The sequence below is a fragment of the Lynx rufus genome, unplaced genomic scaffold (genome assembly GCF_022079265.1).
Source record: "Lynx rufus isolate CCGP_SWC_20201006 ecotype Redwood Valley unplaced genomic scaffold, mLynRuf1.p SCAF_8, whole genome shotgun sequence".
Taxonomy (NCBI): Eukaryota; Metazoa; Chordata; class Mammalia; order Carnivora; family Felidae; genus Lynx; species Lynx rufus.
In genome coordinates this window covers 114,264,953-114,286,502 of record NW_025814896.1, presented here as the reverse complement: position 1 = coordinate 114,286,502, position 21,550 = coordinate 114,264,953, and the positions used below count along the sequence as shown (strand labels likewise).

General features: G+C 39.8%; 1 protein-coding gene across 1 annotated transcript in view; it reads left to right on the top strand.

Moving 5' to 3' along the window:
• Positions 1-21,550, top strand: part of TTC27 (tetratricopeptide repeat domain 27) — a 186,203-nt gene that overhangs the window by 134,605 nt on the left and 30,048 nt on the right. Inside the window, exons 14-15 of the mRNA XM_047068790.1 lie at positions 11,313-11,411; positions 15,076-15,128. Of these exons, the coding sequence (XP_046924746.1) occupies positions 11,313-11,411; positions 15,076-15,128 (152 nt within the window). The remainder of the gene's footprint in view (positions 1-11,312; positions 11,412-15,075; positions 15,129-21,550) is intronic.

The window sequence follows — 21,550 nt, the reverse complement described above, 5'->3', positions numbered from 1 at the left end:
GGGCTTGAACTCATGAACTGTGAAATCATGACCTGAGCTGAAGTTGGCCACTTAACTGACTGAGCCACCCAGACACCCCTCTGTTAAAAATATTTGAGTATATATCTCTGAAGAAATGACTTTAAAAAGTAACCATAATACCATTGTACTTAAAACCTCAATAATAATTTGTAGGAAACTTTTATTGATCTTCTGATTTTTTTTTTAAATTTTTTTTTTCAACGTTTATTTATTTTTGGGACAGAGAGAGACAGAGCATGAACAGGGGAGGGGCAGAGAGAGAGGGAGACACAGAATCGGAAACAGGCTCCAGGCTCCGAGCCATCAGCCCAGAGCCCGACGCGGGGCTCGAACTCACGGACCGCGAGATCGTGACCTGGCTGAAGTCGGACGCTTAACCGACTGCGCCATCCAGGTGCCCCTGATCTTCTGATTTTAAATGAATTAAGTTATATTCTATACTAGAATTGAAGCCTATAATTTATCAGTGTCTAAATTTGGTGAAACTTATGAAGAATAATAAATAGAAACAATTTATTTTATGAATTTTGTCTTATTAAAAATATTTGTTGAAGGTGCCTGGGTGTCTCAGTCAGTTAAGCATCCAACTCTTGATCTCAGCTCAGGTCTTGATCTCAGGGTCTTGAGTTCAAGCCCCATATTTGACTCTGCGCTGAGCACGAAGCCTACTTAAAAATAAATTATACATACAGTATATATATTTGTTGAAGAAAGGCACTCTAAATGGAGGCAAAAAGACAATACTTAAGAAAAATATATGTAAGTTTCAATATTAACAAGACTAGTATTCAGAATATCCTCTGTTTAATAGCAGTTGCTCTGAGTTTACCAGTTATCTCAGCGCATTAAAATTTTTTTCAGGTTAAGGTGCCTAGGTGGCTCGGTTGGTTAAGCATCCAACACTTGGTATCAGCTCAGGTCATAATTTTGCTGTCTGAAATCAAGTCTCGGGTCGGACTCGATGCTGAGCATGGAGCCTGCTTGGGATTGTCTCTTTACCTCTTTCTCTGCCCTTCCCCAACTTGTACTCGTACATGTGCGTTCTCTCTCTCAAAATAAATATTAAATTTTTTTCCCAGCTTTATTGAGGTATAATTGACGTATTACATGGTGTAAGTTGGAGGTATACATTGTGATTGATACTTGTATTGCAAAATGAGTACCATGGTAGCATTGTATTAACATCTCTGTCACCTTACATAATTACGTGTGTGTGTGTGTGTGTGTGTGTGTGTGTGTGTGTGTGTTGATAACATTTAAAATCTACTCTCTTGGCAACTTTCAAGTATATGATACAGTCTTGTTAACTATAATCCCCATGCTGTATGTTAGAACCCCAGAACTTATTCATCTTTACAACTGGAAGTTTGACCCCTTTGACCAAAATCGTCCCATTTCTCTTACCTGCTCGGCCCCTGGCAACCACCATTCTGTTTCTAGAGTTCCATCTTTTTTAGAGTCCACATAGAAGCAGGAACATGCAGTATTTGTATTTGTCTCTCTCTGTCTGACTTCACTCAGCATAATGTCCTCAGAGTCCATCCATGTTGTCACAAAAGGCAGGATTTCCTTCTTTTTTTTTATGGCTGAATAATATTTCTCTTTTTGTGTGTGTGTATGTGTGTGTGTACACATTTTCTTACCCATTCCTCTATCCACAGACAATTAGATTGTTCACATGTTTTGGCCTTTGTGAATAATGCTGCAGTGAATATGAGGATGCAGATACCTCTTCAAGACAGTGATTTCATTTCCTTCAAATATATACCCCAGAGTGGAATTTGCTGGGTCATATGGGAGTTCTATTTTTAATTTTTCCTCACTACATTTAGAAAGAATATTTTCTCACCTAAAATCATTATGGCCTACTGACAAGAGTCCATCAAAAGTTTTAACAGTTTTAAATGTATTAGCAATAAATTTGACAATTAACAATAAAGAACAACACTGGAGTAGACAGGTAATTTTATGAAAAAATTGTAAGTACTAAGATCATAATGAAAAAAGAAATTAATCAGTAAAACAGCAATATGGTATTAGATTAGATATGATTAAGGAAATGATTAAAGTTTATAAATGCTGATAAAATTTAAGTAATTTTAAATCTATAGTATATTACAGAAATGTTCAGATGTCATAAATGTATAGCTTGATTATGTTCCTTTTGTTATTTTAAATGTTTAGCATTTAAACATTTTTACTTTAATATATTTTTATTTTTCAGTTTTGAACAGAACAATCTTATAAGTTCCCTGATACAGTAAAACCAATTTGTTGTTCAACAATTTGTTGGCCAATAAATAAGGTCTTTTTTAATATATGTAACTTTAATTATTTTTTAACGCTCCATTTCACTTTCAAAAATGTTGCATTTTGATCAAGTATGTTACACGGTTGCCCAGCTAAGCATTATCGAGCGCCTACCACGTACACACACGGATGTGGGAATGAATTAGGCTGTGTCAGGCTATCAGCAAAGAGCGGAGAGTTTCCGGTGGGGAATGATATGGATAGAACTAGTTTTTGAAGGGCCTTAAATGCCCTCCTTCAGGATCTTCCCACCCCATGGATGTGGAAGTCTGATGTGGTTTTGAACAAAAGAGTGGTATGACAAAAGTAGTATTGTAGGAGGTTTAAATAAGGAATGAATGTCATGGATGAATGGGCAGCAAGAGGAAAGATAGAACGGGGTGAAGCCTCATTACAAAGGAAAATCTTCTGAGACCTTGTCATTTGGACTGGCAGGATTGAGGGAGAGCTTAGAATCCGAGAGGATGCCAGTTTCCTCAATTGTCTGATTAAAAAGGAAAATGTCCCTGTTGATAGAATGTAGAGAATTCAGGAGGAAGGGAAAAGATCTTTTATGGGAGAAGATAATGTGATTTTGGATACTGAACACGAGGACATGTTGCTGTATCCAAGCAGAGGTGGCCGATCGTCCATCGGACCTAGAGTCTGAAGCCCGGTAGTAAGACCACAGTTGAGCTTTCAGATTGGGGCTTTTTTGTGGAAGTAAGTAAAGCCATGTGAGTGAATGAGTTCTTGACAGAAAATCTTGGAAGAGAACGCTGAGCAAAATCCTAACCTTTGAGCAACAGTTGGAGGAAAGTAGAAGTAGCACCAGTGAAAAAAGATTCAAACAAAAGATACCAGAGTATTGGTCAGAGGAGTAGGGATTCATGGAAAGGATTTTTGGAAACTAAAGGAACAAGTGTTAGTGAGTGATGTGATGTGTAGTGATGAGGTCCAGAGAAGGCCAAGAAGAGGCCACTGGATTTGGAGGTCACTAACGACCTTCAGAACCAGCTTCAGGAGGTTTAGAATGGGCAGCGCATGAGGAAATGGATGTAGCATCAGTCGACTGTTCATATTAGGAGCGTGTCAAAGAGATGAGAGTCAGAATGTAGAGTATTGTACAAGGGGCAGAAGAGGCAAGTAAAATGTTTCAAGATACGGAGACCTTTACATGGTTGAGGGCAGTGGATAGAGGAGAGGGTGAATACAGCAGAGGGAGGAAAGATTGAATGTTACAGAGAGAGGGAAAGATAACTAGAGAAGATCACTCTAGGGAAGAGTGAACTGAGGAGAAGAGATGAAGGTATTAGCTCTGGAAAAGGCATAATATTTCTAATGAGACTGGAAAGAAGATGAGAGCATCACTATTATAATAGCATTTTCTGTTTTCTTACGCATCTTCTATAGTCTGAACTAGAATGTAAGCGTAAACCATTTTGAGGTACTGAGGGGGATATGAAAGAATTGTGTTAAGACATGGCCTCTCACCCGCCTGTGGTTTATATGGGCTAAATGAGGAGAGGAGGCAGAAATAACTCTGTGACCAAGGGGTAGAGTAAATAGCATGCTTCGGATGCCTAGGGGTGGCATTATGAATGAGGATGTGAATGGTCAGAAGAGGCCTGGTGCAGATGCTCTGAACTAGGAGGAATGGTTGAGGTTTGGACGGGAGGCAGATGTTGAGAAAATGTGTTTCAGTAGAGAGGCTAGCAGATGCAAAAACCAACCATGTAGCCAGGAAGGGTTTCTCGGGACCTCTTGGTTTGCACGGTTTTTTTTTTTTATTTAATAATAATAATAGTAGCAGCTAACATCAAGTATTTACTAGGTGCCAAGTTCTAGTGTCAACGTTTTGCATGTATTTTTAATCCCCACCACATCCTTTAATCCTTGAGGTACTTACTGCTTTTACCCTCATTTCACAGATAAGGAAACACAGGCTTAAGCGATTTGCACCAGTTCCCACAGCCTGTAATGGGTGGAGTGGGGATTTGAACCTGGGCTTTCTGGTTCCAGAGTGCTTACTCTCAACCTCTTCCCTCTTGCCTCTAGAGGATGTCGTCTTAAGGTTAGGAAGTAATGGTGGATTTGGTTGAGGTCGAGTTAGAAGCTGTAGGAAAGCTTTGAATGCAGAACTGTCAGGTTTGAATTTCATTCTTCCTTTAACGAAGACCCACTGGGGTTTTCATCAGGAACGAAGAGAAGTTGTAAGTTGCACGTTCCGTAATGATCCAGCAGATGACAGCACGTATGTCTGCGAAGACCAGGGAGCTTGAGAGGAACGAGGGAGGCCCTTCCCAGCCCACCACACTTCCAGGGCACAAGACTGATAGAATTGTGAGTTATCTCGGGAGCTTGTGTTCTCCCTTGATGTGTAGCGGTTAATTTTCGATTTCATTGTGGTTTTTGAAAGAAGAAAGCGTTTTTATTTGAAATGGAGTTCTCGAGTTTCTGTTGTGAACTGGTATTCACCGTGGTGGAAAGACGCGAGGAATTGGAGCTTACATTCCGATGGAGAAGACAGAATGAACATATGTGAATAATATGGAGAGAAAAAAGAGATTCTTTCCTTTTTGTTCTTCCTTTCTCATATTGGTAAGCAATGAAAAATGAAACTCTTAAAGTCTAACTTGCATAACTGCCAAGAAACACGAGCCCCTTAGTAACATCTGGGCCATAGCTGTGGCTGAAGGGCGGCGGGGAGGGCGGAAGCTTTGCTGCTGTAAACCCGGCTCCAAACCCTGGCGACCCCAGGAACACAAGGAAGGTAAATCCCCTCATCTTTCTGAGCCTCTGTTTCCTCATTTGTGAGGTGGAGATACAATCCCTGTCTCAGTGTACTGCTGGGGAAATCAGAGCCAACGTATGTCAAGTGTCTAGCGTGTGTCCCATAGCGCATTCTCAGTCATAGATGTCACATTTCTCTCCTGTTGCAGTGCAGTAGTAATGGTGGAAGGAAGTCATCACTGCCCCATTATCTGTAGCCTAAAATTAGGGGGCTACATCTAACATGGGAGTCTCACGTGCAGATAATATCTGAACACCTGTATGTCCTCACATTATACGTTCTCTGGAAAGAGTGGGCAAATGTAAGAGCCAGTCATAACCAAATCGGGGAAAGGAATAAGAAGGGGACGTTAAACAATTAATAGCCTGTCTAGTTAAAGAAAAAAGTATGTATAAAGTTTAGTTCATCCTGTAGTTTAATTTTTTTTTAAGTGTTTAGTTTTGAGAGAGAGACAGAGTGTGAGTAGGGGAGGGGCAGAGAGAGAGGGAGACACAGAATCTGAAGCAGGCCCTGGGCTCTGAGCTGTCAGCACAGAGCCCAATGGGGGGCTCTATCCCAGGAACCCTGAGATCATGACCTGAGTCAAAGTTGGATGCTTATCTGACTGAGCACCTAGGCGCCCTGATCCCGTAGTTTAAGCAAGACACTGAAATAGAGGAAATTTTTCCTTTAGAGAGAGAAAGAAGCTGGCAACCTGGGACTTGTGTTTCCTTAGGGAGGATATGAGAAATTTGGTTATGAGAGTTGGTGGCGCACATTTTTAAAGAATATGAGCACCAAGCATTACTTTAGAAAAAAGCTGTTACCAAAGAACATTGGTATCGCTCTTGGATTTGTCTTGGGTCATTTCCTGTTTAAGGAAACCACATTCAACAACTTATCTGAATTTGGGGGTCATGGGAATGAGTCAGGGATGTGGAAAGGAGGGATAGAGAGCATGGCTTGGCTTTAGGATTCGTTATAACATGTTGAACGTTTTACATGACATAAAAAAAAATTCAAACAGTCAATCCTATAAGGAAATTTAGCAAAAATGTGAAGCTGCTGATTATTCCTTCTGCAGAAGCTTTGAGGAGGAAGTAGATTTGAGCAGTAGACTCTTCATTTAAGAAAGAAAATTGTGATACATAAGCAAATGGTACCTAGCGTGGATGTACTTTAAGACTCCTGTAAAAATTAAAAAAATTTTTTTAACGTCTATTCATTTTTGAAAGACAGAGAGAGACAATGTGAGCGGGAGAGGGACAGAGAGAGAGAAGGAGACAGAATCTGAAGCAGGCGTCAGGCTCCGAGTTGTCAGCACAGAGCCTGACACGGGGCTCAAACTCACGAACTATGAGATCATGCCCTGAGCTGGAGTTGAACGCTTAACTGACTGAGCCACCCAGGTGCCCCAAATTAACTTTTTTATTGTAAAAATAATCCACACCCTTTGCCTAGTGGTGCTTAGTCTTTATTAGCCCTCGGAGTAGCGAACTGTTTAATTCCTTTTTTTTTTTAAACTTTGATTTCTATTCTAATTTTTGAGGCTAATGTATTGCGGTCTCTGTGTTCACCACACCTATTGCACACCAGGAACCAGGAGCCATTGTGTGCATTGTGTGGCTCTAGGCAGATTACTTCCTCTCTAGGCCTTGTTTTCCCCTCTGCCTCTTTTGAATTGATTTCTAAGACTTCTAAATGAATTGATTCCCTCCTGACTCTTCAAACCTGCGGATTCTACGGTTTGTGTCGCCAGGGTACTTACTTTGCCACTAGATGGCACTAAGGTGCCTTTGAAGCCTGTCACCTCTGGGTTTTCAGAATCTTGGGTGTTTGCTTCCTCAGATCCCCATTTAACATTTGGGTGACGGAGACCCAGAGGTTAAGTTACTCAGAGCCTCTTGAATCCCAGTCATCCGTCTTCCCCTCTGTTCCACTGTTTCTCTCAGGGGCTTTGTGAGGGAAGCTCAGAGACCACGTTCTCAACCAGTCTTGTTCTTTCTTAATTATTTTTAAAATAATTTTAAACCATTCTTTAAGTGCATATATCATCATATTCAAAATAAATAATTGGCCTGCGTTAGTGTTTCTGTATTGGCTCCCTCAGTGAAAAAAGCTAGACTGTCCACTTCTAAAGATCTTTGCCCTTCCTATGAGTAGCTGGCCTCACAGTTTGTGCTGGAATAAACACTACAGAAATCTCAACCGGAGCCTCTCTACCCGATGGTTGTTTCTCCATTCTTGCCCAGTCCCTCTGACAAGAGGTTTGCCTTTCAGCCCTCCCCTCCAACTAAACATGGTCATCCATTCTTGTGCCTCACCTCTGTCCACTTGCCTAATTGGGAGAGCTTTTGCGGGGGTGGATATGCTCCAGTTATTAAACATTTGATCTCCTGGGTTTTCCCAGCCCATGTTAACCGTTCTTTTTTTCCTGTCTTGCGTTATTGGTGATGAGGATGGGATTGCCATCAATCATGGCTGTGTGTGGACAGATGGTACAGTGGGAGACAGGGTGGCCACGTGGAGAAGACGTGGGCTCTGCAGTCCCGCTGACTGGGTCAGATCTCTGCTCTGTCAGGGACTGACTCTGTGGCCCATCGTCATCTCTCTAATGAGGAGGAAGTAGTAGGGTAATATTTACTACCTGGAGAGGGTCCCGTGAAGAAGAACTGAGGTAATGTATGGAAAGCTCCTGTGTCAGTGCTTGGCACACATAGTAGCTGCTCACTAAGTGCTAATTATTCTGATTGCCATTGTATAGAGAGGAACAAGAGAGGCTATATATAGCACGTGAAAGGTAGGAGCCCAAGCAAGGGTCTAGGTCAGAGGACCTAGATTTTTTTTTTTTTTTTTAAGATCTCTACATCCAACGTGGGGCTTGAACTCACAGCCCTGATATCAAGAGTCGCATGCTCCACTGACTGAGCCAGCTACATATCCCCCTTTTTACTTTTTAAGTGTAGCTTCTAGAAAAAGTGGTGAGGCTAACATCATATCCCCACCTGATTGTACTGGACTGAAAGGTAGAGAGGTCTTTCGTACTCAAGCATATACAATTTTAATTTGGGGAATCATCTACTAAGGTTTTTTGGAGGCTTTTGATTTTTTTCTCTTATGATGTTCTTTTTTCTTTTAAATATTTTTTTTTTAATGTTTATTTATTTTGAGAGAGGGAGAGTGTGTGTGTCTGAGCAGGGGAAGGACAGAGAGAGAGAAGGAGAGAGAGAATCTCTAGAAGGCTCCATGCTCAGCACAGAGCCCATGGTGGGGCTTGATTTCATGAACCATGAGATCATGTCCTGAGCCACAGTCAAGAGTCGGATGCTTAACCTAGGTGTCCCATGATGTTCTGTTCTTAAGAGCCTGACTGGCATCTTGATGCACTATTGGCATTAATCGTTTAAGTAATCGTTAAAAATGAAAAAAGTAAAAGAGGCACCAAATATTCTCCTTCGTCCTCCAAATCCTGAGGACCTCAATGGAGAAACATCTGAATGTATTATTTATGGTTTAGTGTGTCAGCTACAAGCAATTAGAGGATCATTGAGTTTGTTTTTTAAAAAGCCATTTCATGATTTCAAAGAATAGGGTGTGTGCAAAAACCATCTCCCATGTAATTATATCTTATCAACAGACGGAAATCTACTAGCAGTTAATGGTCCTAGAATTTTCCTTCACATGCAAGTTATTAAAACAACACAAATGACCAAGAGTAAAAAAAAAAAAAAAAGAGAGAGAACCATAATACTATATATTAAATGAAGTCATCAGCCTGATTTTCATTAAATTTATTTTGGTTTTAAGACACTAGTTACAAAACATTGACTTCTTTCAAAACCTTAAAGGTAAATAATAATCTCATTACCAGCTTGTTTTAGAGCTATGAGTAATTGCTAATTTTAGATTTGTAACCTTTGTCTTGCCAGGTGGATTGAAAAATAAAGTTCTTTATTTACATCTTGAATTTACACTTGCTTTTTTTTTTTTTTAAATAATGACTCTTGTGAAATAATTTTGCGAGAAGTTTATTTGCAGAAAGCAAGCACGGCACATGGGTTTTGAGAACTTTGAGGGTAATTTTCATTGTTCTTCCTTTAGTCCCAGAATGAGGTATCCCTTCTTCCAAGTAAACTTGTAACCATAATTCATTGGATATAAGATACCATCAGTTGTAAGAGGCACATTTATTTTAAGTGCCACCTTGTATAGAAAATAAAATGCCTCCAATAAACTCTGACAAAGCTGTTGGATCTATTTCAGAACTGTTAAATGGTGAAAAACAGGTGTACCTTATACCTGATGAAATATAAGACAGATTTTGTAACTTACACATTGGTTAGAAGTTAGAGAGCTTGTTTTATATATAGTTTGTAAGTTAGCATCAGACTTTAGGCGAGCTCAGAATGTATTATATTTAGTGAGTATGGTTTGGTCTCTAGATTCTGTAAATAACTGATGAAAGGAAAGTGTAATGAGGTCTCTTTTCAAGTGCTGTTAGCCCCTTGATTCAGTAAAGTGAACTAACTTTGCTTCAACCTGGTATCTCTACCTTCTCCCCCCTCCCACCAAACACACACCCACCCTCTTTTCAGTCCTTACCTATTCCTCTAACAAAATCTGTTCTCCATAAAGGCTCCTGATAGCAGTTATTTATAGCCTCTTGTGAATTCAAGGCAAAGTGTTAAATTGCCCAAGGATGTTTGCTTTTTAAGCCTTATCTCTAATTATCGGCTAAAAATCTTTATCTGCTTAAAAACCGTTCAGGCCCCGACTAGCCATATGGAACAAGTTTTGTGAAAATGGCTGGGGGGAGGAGGGATGTGGGGGCGCCTCCTGCGCTGTCTCTGTGGAAGGCTACGGGCAGATAACAGAGCACCTGATTTCCTTTCCCACCCTGAAGGGTGCCACCAGACCTGTCTGCCTGCTCCCTGCCTTTGTCCTGGGAGTCTGTGAACCGAATAGGCTACATTCTGCTGCTGCCCTTACTGACCGTATCCAGAAGAAAAGCAAACTTGCCTTGAAACAGCTGCATTTCTGACCAATTTCATTGAAATTTTTATCAGTTTTATCTTCCTTTTGATAGAGGCTATTGAATTTTAAGGAAGCCCTGTGATACGAAGAATTCTTTTGTAATTTCAATAGCTACTTCCTAATTCACCTGTTTTTTTTTTAATTTTATTTATTTTTTTCTTTCGAAATCTCTGTGCTCATACATCTTACTGACTTAAGTCAGGCTTTCCATTTTGAATGACTATTTGGTAATCCAGATTCTCAGCCTGCTTTTTCTACATTATTATCAGGCATGCCCAAGCAGATACATGGTAGAGCAGTTACTTTTGTTTAAACTGCAGAGTTGTTTGTGGTCTAACTTGAAGATGAAAGCAAGAGTTTTTTGGGGTTTTTTTTCCCCCTCAAGTTTGTTACACATTTATCAGTTGTGAATTTTCTGATATTTTGTATACTTAAAAAATTTTTTTGGGGGCGCCTGGGTGGCGCAGTCGGTTAAGCGTCCGACTTCAGCCAGGTCACGATCTCGCGGTCCGGGAGTTCGAGCCCCGCGTCAGGCTGATGGCTCAGAGCCTGGAGCCTGTTTCCGATTCTGTGTCTCCCTCTCTCTCTGCCCCTCCCCCGTTCATGCTCTGTCTCTCTCTGTCCCAAAAATAAATAAAAACGTTGAAAAAAAAATTAAAAAAAAAAATTTTTTTTATGTTTCTATTTTATTTTTGAGAGAGAGAATGCTAGCGGAGGAGGAGCAGAGAGAGAAGGAGACACAGAATCGGAAGCAGGCTCCAGGCTCTGCGCTATCAGCGCAGAGCCTGACGGAGGGCTCTAATAACTCAACGGGCTATGAGCCCCAACTTATGACCTGAGCCAAAGTCGGACGCTTAACCAACTGAACCACCCAGGGGCCCCAATACTTTGTAAACTTTTGACATAGTTGATACTCACTAAAAATGTTAGATTGATCCCAGATTGGTACTATCAGGGTTTATAGACAGAGCTCTTGATTGCATTTATGGCGTTTGGTTAACACAAAGAATGGTGTTTCTCAGCAAAAGACATGCAGTGATATTGCACATGCTTTCGGTGTTGTGTTAGCTTTGAAAACTCTATGAAGAAATTCACCTCTGTTACTAAATTTCATACATTGAAACTAATGTAAAATGTAAATATCCTATAGATGTCTGTATGTGGTTGCATGACTTTGGCTTTTTTGTCTTTGCAGCTCGGGGTGTGGTTTTCTCTTGGCTGTGCCTGTTTGGCCTTGGAAGACTATACAGGTTCGGCGAAGGCATTTCAGCGCTGTGTGACTCTAGAACCCGATGTGAGTTTGTTGGGTCTCCTCCTCTTCTCACAGCTCTGGGATATTCTCTGAGTTACTTGAATTGTACTATAGCTCAGTAATTCCTGTGGGTACACAGTTTCAGTTATACAGAATGAATAGATTCTAGAGATCTGCTGTTCAACATTGTGCCTGTGGTTAACAGTACTGTGTTGTGTACTTACAATTTTGGAGAGAGGGTAGATCTCATGTTAAGGGTTCTTATCACAATAAAAAAAAAGATAAAAGATGGAAAAAAATTCAAATTTTCTATTATTTTATGTTAAAATAAAAAGAAAACCAATTGGAAGAAAATATACCTTTGACAGAAAGTCACACATTAAGGTAAATTATTTATAAATCTGGAAATAAGTTTTTTCTTATAATAACTAACTTATTCATGGAAAATAAGTTTGATACAACACTTTTTTAGTTAAAATTATACTTAAGTACATAGCAAAACGTCGCATCTATTCTATCATTCAGTAACATGTGCTGCCTATGTTCATTGCATTATTAGAAAGTTCTTTTAGTTTACAGTCCTTTAATAGTTAATAGTTTCACTGAGTTGATAAATAATTCACATGTCATGTAGTTCCTCCATTCAAAGGTAAAATTCAGTGATTTCTTGGTATATTCAGCATTGTGTGACTGTCACCACGATCAATTTTAGAACATTCTTATTATCATAAAAAGAATCCCCCTGTACTCATTAGTAGTCATTCCTCATTTCTTCCAAACACCTTCCACTCATTACCCTCCATGCCGTGCCCCAGGCAACCACTAATGTGGCTTTGCCTGTTCCGGACACTTCCTATACATGGAATCCTATGCTATGCGGTCTTTTGTGGCCTCTTTCACTTTGATCAGTGTTTTCCCAGTTCACCCACGTTGTTGCACACATCAGTACTTCTTTCCGTTTTACGGCCAACTAATAGTCCGTTATATGGGCGTATCATGTTACTTACTCTTACATTGTTGGACGTTTGAATTGTTTCCATTTTTTGGCTATTTTAATAGTCATTTACAGTTTTTGTGAAAATAAATAGATTTATAGATTCATTTTGTGTAAATAAATAGATTTTTGTGTAAATAAATAGAATCACAGATATATGATTCTATTTCTCTTAGGTATGTGCCTACTAGTAGAGTTACTGGGTATGTTAGCTTTGTGTTCAAAATTTTGAGAAACTGTCAGACTGTTTTCTAAATCACCATTTTACATCCCCACCAGCATTGTATGGGGGTTCCCGTTTCTCCACACTTTGGTAGCTCTTGTTATTGTCTGTCTTGTTGATTCTAGTCATCGTTGGGGGTGGGATCTTGTTGTGGCTTCATTTTCCATTTCCCTGATGGCTAGTGATGTTGAGCATCTTTCCATATGCTTATTGGCCATTTGTGTCCATTCATCTTTGGAAAAATATTTGTTTGTTGACATCCTTTGCCCAGTTTTAAATTGGGTTAGTTGTCTTTTTATTGTTGAGTTGTAGGTGTTCTTTATACATCCTAGATACAAGACCCATATCAGATATATGATTTGCAAATATTTTCTCCCATTCTGTACCTGTTTTTCACTTTCTCGATGGTGTCTTTTGAGATACAACAGTTTTTAGTTTAGATGAGCCCCAACTTATCTGTTTTTTTCTCTTGTTGCTCATGTGTTTGGGGTCTTCTTCAAATCTTCGTATTAAGAACAACTATTTTGAAGTCTTTGGTTATTCCTACCTCTCTTTCATTTCTCTGTTTCTACTAATTTTTCCTTCAGCTGTGGATGAATTTTCTTGCTCGTTCTCACATCTGTCAAGAGTTTTAATTGTATCCTACACACCATGGATGGTGTGTTGTTGAGTTCCTGGGTTTTTTGTTTTCCCTCAAGGAAGGTAGAACTTTATTTTGGCATTTGTCTAATTTACTTGTGGATCATCTTTATTTTAAGCTTTGTTAGGGTGGGTGTTGCATTGTCCTTATTCTGGGGTTGTAATCACGCTTCTCTGAGGTGTAAGCTTTTGGTGGCTGACCTTAATCCCATGTGTGATCAATAACAGTTCTCCACTCTGGTTGGTTGGAACTTGAACAGCTCCTAGCATTGTGTGGCCTCCAGAATGTCTGTTCAGCTCACAGCTCTCTGGCAGTTATTCTCTGCTTGGCCTCAAGAAGTTTTGCCCTGAACACGTATAGCTTAACATTCAGCCAAGGACCCACAGAGATACTTATTGAGATTTCTGAAGCTTATTCTCTGCATAGATCTCATTTCCCTGTTTTTTTTGTTTTTTTTGTTTTTTTTTTTTTTGCCTTGCAAATTCTAGCCGACATTTGAGCCCTGAAGGCTAATCTTTTTTTTTCTTAAGAGAGAGAGCGAACGTACATGTGTGCATGATCAGGGAAGCAGAGAGAGAGAGACAGAGAGAAAGACAGAGAGGGAGACTCAAGCAGGTTCCTTGCTTAGTGTGGAGCCCAACATGGGGCTCCATCTCACAACCTTGAGATCATGACCTGAGCTGAAATCAAGATGCTTAACCAGCTGAGTTGGTTGCTTAACCAACTGAGCCACCCAGGAGCCTTTGATCTCTTTTTCTTAATCTCAGTAAGACTTGCTTCGTTTGATTTTTTTCCTCCCTGTGCTGCAGTCCTGAAAGTGCCTCTAGATGGAGGTGTAGGTTGATTGTTGAGACATCTCAGTTTACCTTCTCTTAAGGGTCACAGTTCCTTGCTGCTTGTTGTCCAACTTCTCAGAAACAGTTCTTTCCTAAATTTTGTCCAGTTTGTAGCTTTTTATGGTAACAAGGCTAGTCTGGTACTAACTGTGCTATGTCTGCAAGCAGAGGTCCATTGCCACTTGATTTTTAAATCATACATTTGGAACCTGAAAACTATACACTGTATATTTTGTAAAAAGCTCAACAAAGAGGAACAAGCATAATTCATATTGTTCTTGTTAGAATCAACATTCGTGCAATGGCTTTAATTTATTTTTGTCATTGCACAGAGGAATAGGGAAAGAAATATGTTTGATGAAATATGTAGGAATAACACTGGAGAACACATACTCCTTTATTCTCCTATCTGATGAAGGATGATGGTAAAATAGCAAAGCCTTTCAATATACGAAAAGCAGGGGCGCCTGGGTGGCTCAGTCAGTTGAGCATCCAACTTTGGCTTAGGTCATGATCTCATGGTTCGTGAGTTCAAGCCCCGCATCGGGGCTGTAAGCTACCAGCACGGAGCCCACTTCGGATCCTCTATCCCCCCCTCTGTCTCTACCTCCCCCACTCATGCTCTCTCTCTAAAAAAATCAATAAATATTTTAAAAGGTATGAAAAACAATATTCTGCATATCCTTGGATTTGTAATAAATCTAAATATTATGTAAATTATGTTGCAAATTGTCCAGTTATTTTGGAAATCTAAATTTGTAAATAAAATCTTAGCTAAGTTCCAAATTAGTGCTGTAAGAGTTGTGTCGATTTGCTGACCATTTTTGTTTGAAATTATACAAGTGAAGTTTAATTCATTGAATTTTCTCCTACAACTTGAACATTCCTTCCTTATTGACAAGTCTGATTGTAAAGAGCACCTCTTGGACTCGGAAAATATGTTCTGCTTTGGGTGGTAGCAGTTATTTTGCCGAAATGAGAGTGGTGTATAACTGGATTCCCAATCGTTTCAGAATGCTGAAGCTTGGAACAATTTGTCAACTTCCTATATCCGATTGAAACAAAAGTAAGTACATGAGACAAATATGAAGAACTCAGTTTCCAAAATGAGTGAGTTAAAAAAAATTTTTTTTTAACAAATGAGATTTTCTTCCACTGAACACTGAACGTTGTGCCTTCCTTCTTTTCCTCTTGCCCATCCATGTCTTTGAATTAGAATGACTTAATATAGCCATTTGAATTCTAAACGTAGCTTATTTCGTGAAAACACTTACCATGTAATAAAAAAAGAAATATTATTTGGAATCTTTATTTGATACTGAAGTTTTACATCCTAAATTTCATTGCATGATAAAAGTAAGCATGCCTTTAGTTGGTCAACTTCATTGATAGATTCGTATCAATTGCTTGATGTGTACTAGATATTACTGAGAAATATAAGTATGAACCAATGTCTTCAGGAATTATAGATTGAAAAAATAAAATATCACAGTATTATTTTAAAAATTGATTAGCGGGGCGCCTGGGTGGCGCAGTCGGTTAAGCGTCCGACTTCAGCCAGGTCACGATCTCGCGGTCCGTGAGTTCGAGCCCCGCGTCAGGCTCTGGGCTGATGGCTCAGAGTCTGGAGCCTGTTTCCGATTCTGTGTCTCCCTCTCTCTGCCCCTCCCCCGTTCATGCTCTGTCTCTCTCTGTCCCAAAAATAAATAAACGTTGAAAAAAAAATTAAAAAAAAAAAATTGATTAGCATTAGAACTAGTATGTGGTAGAGACACTTGGGTGGCTTAGTTGGTTAAGTGTCTGAAGTGTCTGACTTCTGCTCAGGTCATGATCTCGCATTTGTGAGTTTGAGCCCTGTGTCGGGCTGTGTGCTGACAGCTCAGAGCCTGCAGCCTGCCTCGGAATCTGTGTCTCCCTCTTTCTCTGCCCCTCCCCATTCCTTGCTCACGCTCTTTGTCTCTCTCAAAAATAAATAAACATTAAAAAATTTTTTAAAGAAGTAGTATATTGTAAATATCAAATGGAAAACACAAAGAGAGCTATAATAGGGGCACCTGGGTGGCTCAGTTGGTTAAACGTCCGACTTCGGCTCAGATCACCATCTTGTGGTTTGTGAGTTCAAGCCCCACGTCAGGCTCTGTGCTGTCAGCTTGAAGCCTGGAGCCTGCTTCAGATTCTGTGTCTCCCTCTCTCTTTGCCCCTCCCCCACTCATGCGTGTGTGTGTGTGTGTGTGTGTGTGTGTGTGTGTGTGTGTGCGCGCGCGCGCGCGCGTGCGCGCTCTCTCTCTCTCTCTCTCAGTAATAAATAAACATTAAAAAAAATTAAAAAAAAACCCAAAGAGCTATAATAATAGTGACATTTGTGGAACACTCATTCTTTTTTAAGTTTATTTTTATTTATTTTGGTAGAGATATAGAGAGAAAGTGGGGGAGTGGCAGAGAGAGAGGGAGACAGAATACCAAGCAGGCTGCACCAATGTGGGGCTCGAACTCATGAACTGTGAGATCCTGATCCAAGCTGAAGTCTAGAATCCATCTCTTAGCTGACAGCCCCCCAAGCGCCCCTAGAACACTCATTCTATGCCAGGCACTCTCTGTAGGTCTCAGAAGAGAAAAGGATTATGGTCCTGGTTCAGGAACACTTCTGAGAGAATGTTGGACTCAAGCTAAAATTTGAAGAATGGGTAGATGGACAGAGGAAAGCTCAGGCAAGAGAAATGTGATCATATGCAGAACAAGTAAACTATACCAACTATAGATTATAGTGAGGTCTCTAGGGAGAGGGAAGGTTGGAGTCAAATGGCAGTGTGTTCTGATGATTTGACTAACAAGTTGAGACTATCCTGTTGGCAGTAGGAAGCCAGAGATTTCGGGGGGGCGGGGGGAGGGAAGTTCATGAAGAAAGAAGCTTTTGGGGAAGATTTATCTGGTGGCAGTGTGAGACAGACTAGAGAGGAAACTGGAGGCTGGGAACCCAATCAGGAGACAGCTGTTGTAACAGTCCAGGCAGGAGATAACTAGCCTGGAAAAAGAAGGGGCCGATGCCAGTTTATAAAGGGGACAACCAAATGGCCTTATTGACTGGCCACAGAAAGCCAAGGAAAGGGAAGAGACAGGGTTGCTGTTGCCAGAGTTTACTAGTAAGTGAAGGAAAGAATGGATCTATTTCCATTTTCATTTGGCCTTATTTTCAAGCTTTATTTAATTTTTCTTTGTGGATTCACAAGATACTTCTGAAGATATCATTAAATCCACATTACATAGAGATCATGAAATGCTTCTGCTGCCCTTGGATGACAAACTACATAAATAAAGTACTGTTTTTTCTACCGCTGTCTTCGGAAAATAATACTACGTTCTTGATTGCAACTGATTGTGTTAAAATTCCCTGGGGACCCTTTTGGTTTAAAGCAAGGGCAGGGGAAATCCCTATCATAGTTGTAGAGTGATCTCAGTAGTTTTTTCTGGTAACCCTGATAATTTTGTATGTAGTGAGGCTCTTGTATGTACCTTCCCTTCAGCCCACTAGCCCTGAGCATTCCTCTTTTTCTCGTAGGGGTTCCTCACATTGTTTGACTTCTTTTGGACACTTTCTTGTCTTCCTGCACCTCCGTAAATAGGTTTTTGTGTAAAAGTGGGGTTGTAAGGTCAGAGGTGAATCACTGCTTTATTGTTGCCTTTTTGCTCTTTCCTTTCTTTGCTGCTGTTCCAGACGTAGCTCATTTTTGACTCATGAGATTGTTACTTCAGGGGTAAATTATGACCGCTCTTCTCAAAAGAATTCTATCCATGCCTAAAAGGAACCCTTCAAACCATGTCATCTGCCCCTTTCCTCTCTTGGGGCTCTTTTTGCTGTTTCATCTGGTTCCCTAGACGTCATGTCCTTTGGGAAAATCTTCCATCTTTCTGTATAACTTAAAAAAAATTTTTTTAATGTTTATTCATTTTTTTTTTCTTTGAGAGAGAGCGTGAGGGGGGGAGGGGGAGAGGGAGGGAGGAAAGGAGAGAGAGGGAGAGAGAAAGACATAGAATCCAAAGCAGGATCCAGGCTATGAGCTGCCAGCACAGAGCCCAACGTGGGGCTCGAACTCACAGACCATGAGATCATGACCTGAGCTGAAGTCGGATGCTTAACTGACTGAGCCACCCAGGCGCCCCGGTATAACTTTTACAGTGCAATGTCACAACCACTCTGGGCTTAATAAGTGAATCCTGAACTGAAGATCTTGGTGAAGAGGCCATACTTACTAGAAAAGAATTCATAGAAAAAACGTTGAGACCTGGAAATTGAGGTTAGAGGACCAGAAGACATGCAGGAGAAGGGATAATCCTCCTGCCTAGGTTGCTACCTGTTGAGTTCTTTTCCGGCAAGATGACCTCACCCAGCCCCACATGGATGGGAGAACCCCAGGTGTGGTCTGCCACTGTTGAAGGCAGTTGCTGCCACATGGGAGGTGGGCTCTGGGAGTAGAACAGAGAAAGGAAAAAAGACACATGCACACATACACACATCCTCCCCAAACAGTTTAAGGCTGAATTTGAAGAAGTGTTACAGCAAGGGTACCTTCATTTTTAACTATGAAGGTTAGTGGGCCAAGAGATAAGCCGGTCAGTCTGTTCCATAACACCTCTAGGTAAATTGTTATGACATGGCCATACTTCTTTTCAAATGCTTCAGGGAGTGATTCTCAGGGCAGTGGCCTGGGATGACCAGAAGAACCTCCATTATCCCTTCCAGAATTTGCCTTGAAGTCATCAAGGAGGAGATGCCTTGTTGAAACACTGTGGGGCTCAGCAAGGAAAGGGAGGTGGACCTTGTAGTCTTAAATGAACAAACTCAAAATGGCTTTGGAAAAGGAGATTGGTAGCATACATTTGAAGGAGGTTACTGTAACTGTCCAGTAAAACATTTATGATCCATAAAGGAACCAGAGTCTTATCCAGCCAGGAGAGTAAAGCCTAAGAATCTTTTTGTTGGATGAGATGTTTAACATTTCGAATAGGTGAAATGAAGTTCTGTTGATTTCCTTGTCAGTATCAAGTTTTTAATAGTCTTTTTCTCTTTTCTGAAGTGGCTTATATAAGACAAGGATTACTTTATGGTTTGCTATACCGTTTCTGTAAAACTGCCTAGCCTTTTTTTTTTAACTTTAATTGATTTATTTGGCTATTTCTTTAGCTCATCTTTATTTGTTCATAGCATTCTCTTTATGATTTTTTTCAAAAAATTATTAATCTTATTTGTGCCATTTTCTTTTATTCTAAATGGAATTTAGTTAGACATTTGTCTGTTTTATTTTATTTTTTTCAAAGAGCCAGCTTTTGGTTTTGTTAATCATTTCTACTTTTATTTTTTGTGTTTTTTTTTTTGTTTTTGTTTTTTTTAAAGATTTTATTTTTAAGTACTCTCTACACCCAATGTGGGTTTCAAACTCACAACATTGAAATCGAGACTCACATGCTCCACCAACTGAGCCAGCCAGGTGCCCTCTGGTTTTTCTTTATATTTACTTTCTTATTATTTTCTTCTTTCTTAAGTTTATTTGGTATTTTCTACCATATTAATTTGAATGTTTTCACTAATTATGTCATTTTTTGTAATAAATGCATTTAAGATCATAAATTTCCTGCTACATACTGCTTCAGCTATATCCTGCAGCTGGTGATAAATAGTAATTTTCATTAAGTTCAAAGTATTTTGTACTTTCTTGATGAATTTTAAAAAAATTATTTTTGAGAGAGAGAGAGGCAGAGAGAGAGACAGCACATGTGAGGGAGGGGCAGAGAGAGAGAGGGAGACCTAGAATCCAAAGCAGGCTCCAGGCTCCAGGCTCCGAGTTGTCAGCAGAAAGCCAGATGCGGGACTTGAACTCACAAACTGTGAGATCATGACCTGAGCCAAAGTCATCCGACTTAACTGACTGAGCCACCCAGGAGCTCCTTGATGATTTATTTTTGACAGAAGTAACCCCAATGGTGGGGCGAACTCACAAACCTCAAGATCATGACTTGACCCAAAGTCAGACACTTAACCGACTGAGGCATCCAGGCACCCGTAAATATTTTGTACTTTCTGATACGAGTTTCTTTTTCCCCTTGCTGTGGTTTCCTTTTTTATTAGACGTGCATCGTTAAGTTTCCAGGCATATATTTTTTAAGCTATTTAGTATTGATTTCTTATTTAATTTCAGAAAATATAATCTGTATACTTTCAGTTTCACTTTTTTTACACAAACAACTAGTAATTTTTGTTCTCAATAATAGTTAAATGTAATGACATTTTTCATCACTTTCTTTTCTCACCATTGATCATTTATTGTATCCCTTTCTTTCTGGCTGAATTCCCTTTTATTTTTGTAAGAGAAGGTCCTTTAGTGGTTCTTATAAGATAGGGGCAGAAGGTGTAAACTTTCTTAGTCTTTGTACATCTGAAAGTGTTTGATTTTGCACTTATTTTTGAGTGGTAAGTTCAGCTGGTTGTAAAATTTGGGGCATGACAATTATTTTCATGTAGTGCTTTATTCTGTTGTCTTCTATATCTTTTGTTGCTAATGAAATATCTGCTATTCTCTCATTGTCATGCTTTTTTAGGTTTTAGGATTATCTTTTTAAATTTTTACTTAATTTTTTAGTTTTTTTTTTAATTTTTTTTTTTATTTTAGAGAGAGAGAGAGCATGCAAGCAGGGGAGAGGGACAGAGGGAGAGAGAGAGAATCTTAAGCAGGTTCCACGCTCAGTGTGGAGCCTAATGTGAGGGTCCATCTCATGACCCTGGGATCATGACCCGAGCTGAAATCAAGAGTCCAATACTCAATTGACTGAGCCACCCAGGCGCCCCTGGAGTTATCTTTATGTTTTGAAATTTTGTACAGTATACCTAGGTGTTGGTTTTAGCTTTATAATGTTCGGTACAAAAGTATACTTTTGATCATAGAATTTAGGTCTTTGTTCAGTTCTGGAAAATTCTCAACTATTATCTTTTCGAATATTGTGTCCTGACATTTTCTGCATCTATCTGTTTACTCTGCCATGTCTATCAAATGTATATTTGAACCTTACATCTCATTCTCTCTTCTCTTTATTACTCTTTTATTTTTTAATCTGAATTTCATGTAGATTTCTCACTGTTGTCTTCCAGTTAGTTCATCAGTTCTCTCTTTGTGTACATTCTAGTTTTTTGTCAGCTATTGAGGGTTTTTTAAATTTGTTTTAATGTCTCTTTCAATTCCAAATTTCCAGTTGCTTTTTATTTACATCTCCCTTTCCTTGTTGCATTTCTACCTGTTTTGTTTTGCAATTTCTTGCTCCTTTTAAATTTTTTTTTTCAATGTTTATTTATTTTTGGGACAGAGAGAGACAGAGCATGAACGGGGGAGGGGCAGAGAGAGAGGGAGACACAGAATCGGAAACAGGCTCCAGGCTCTGAGCCATCAGCCCAGAGCCCGACGCGGGGCTCGAACTCATGGACCGCGAGATCGTGACCTGGCT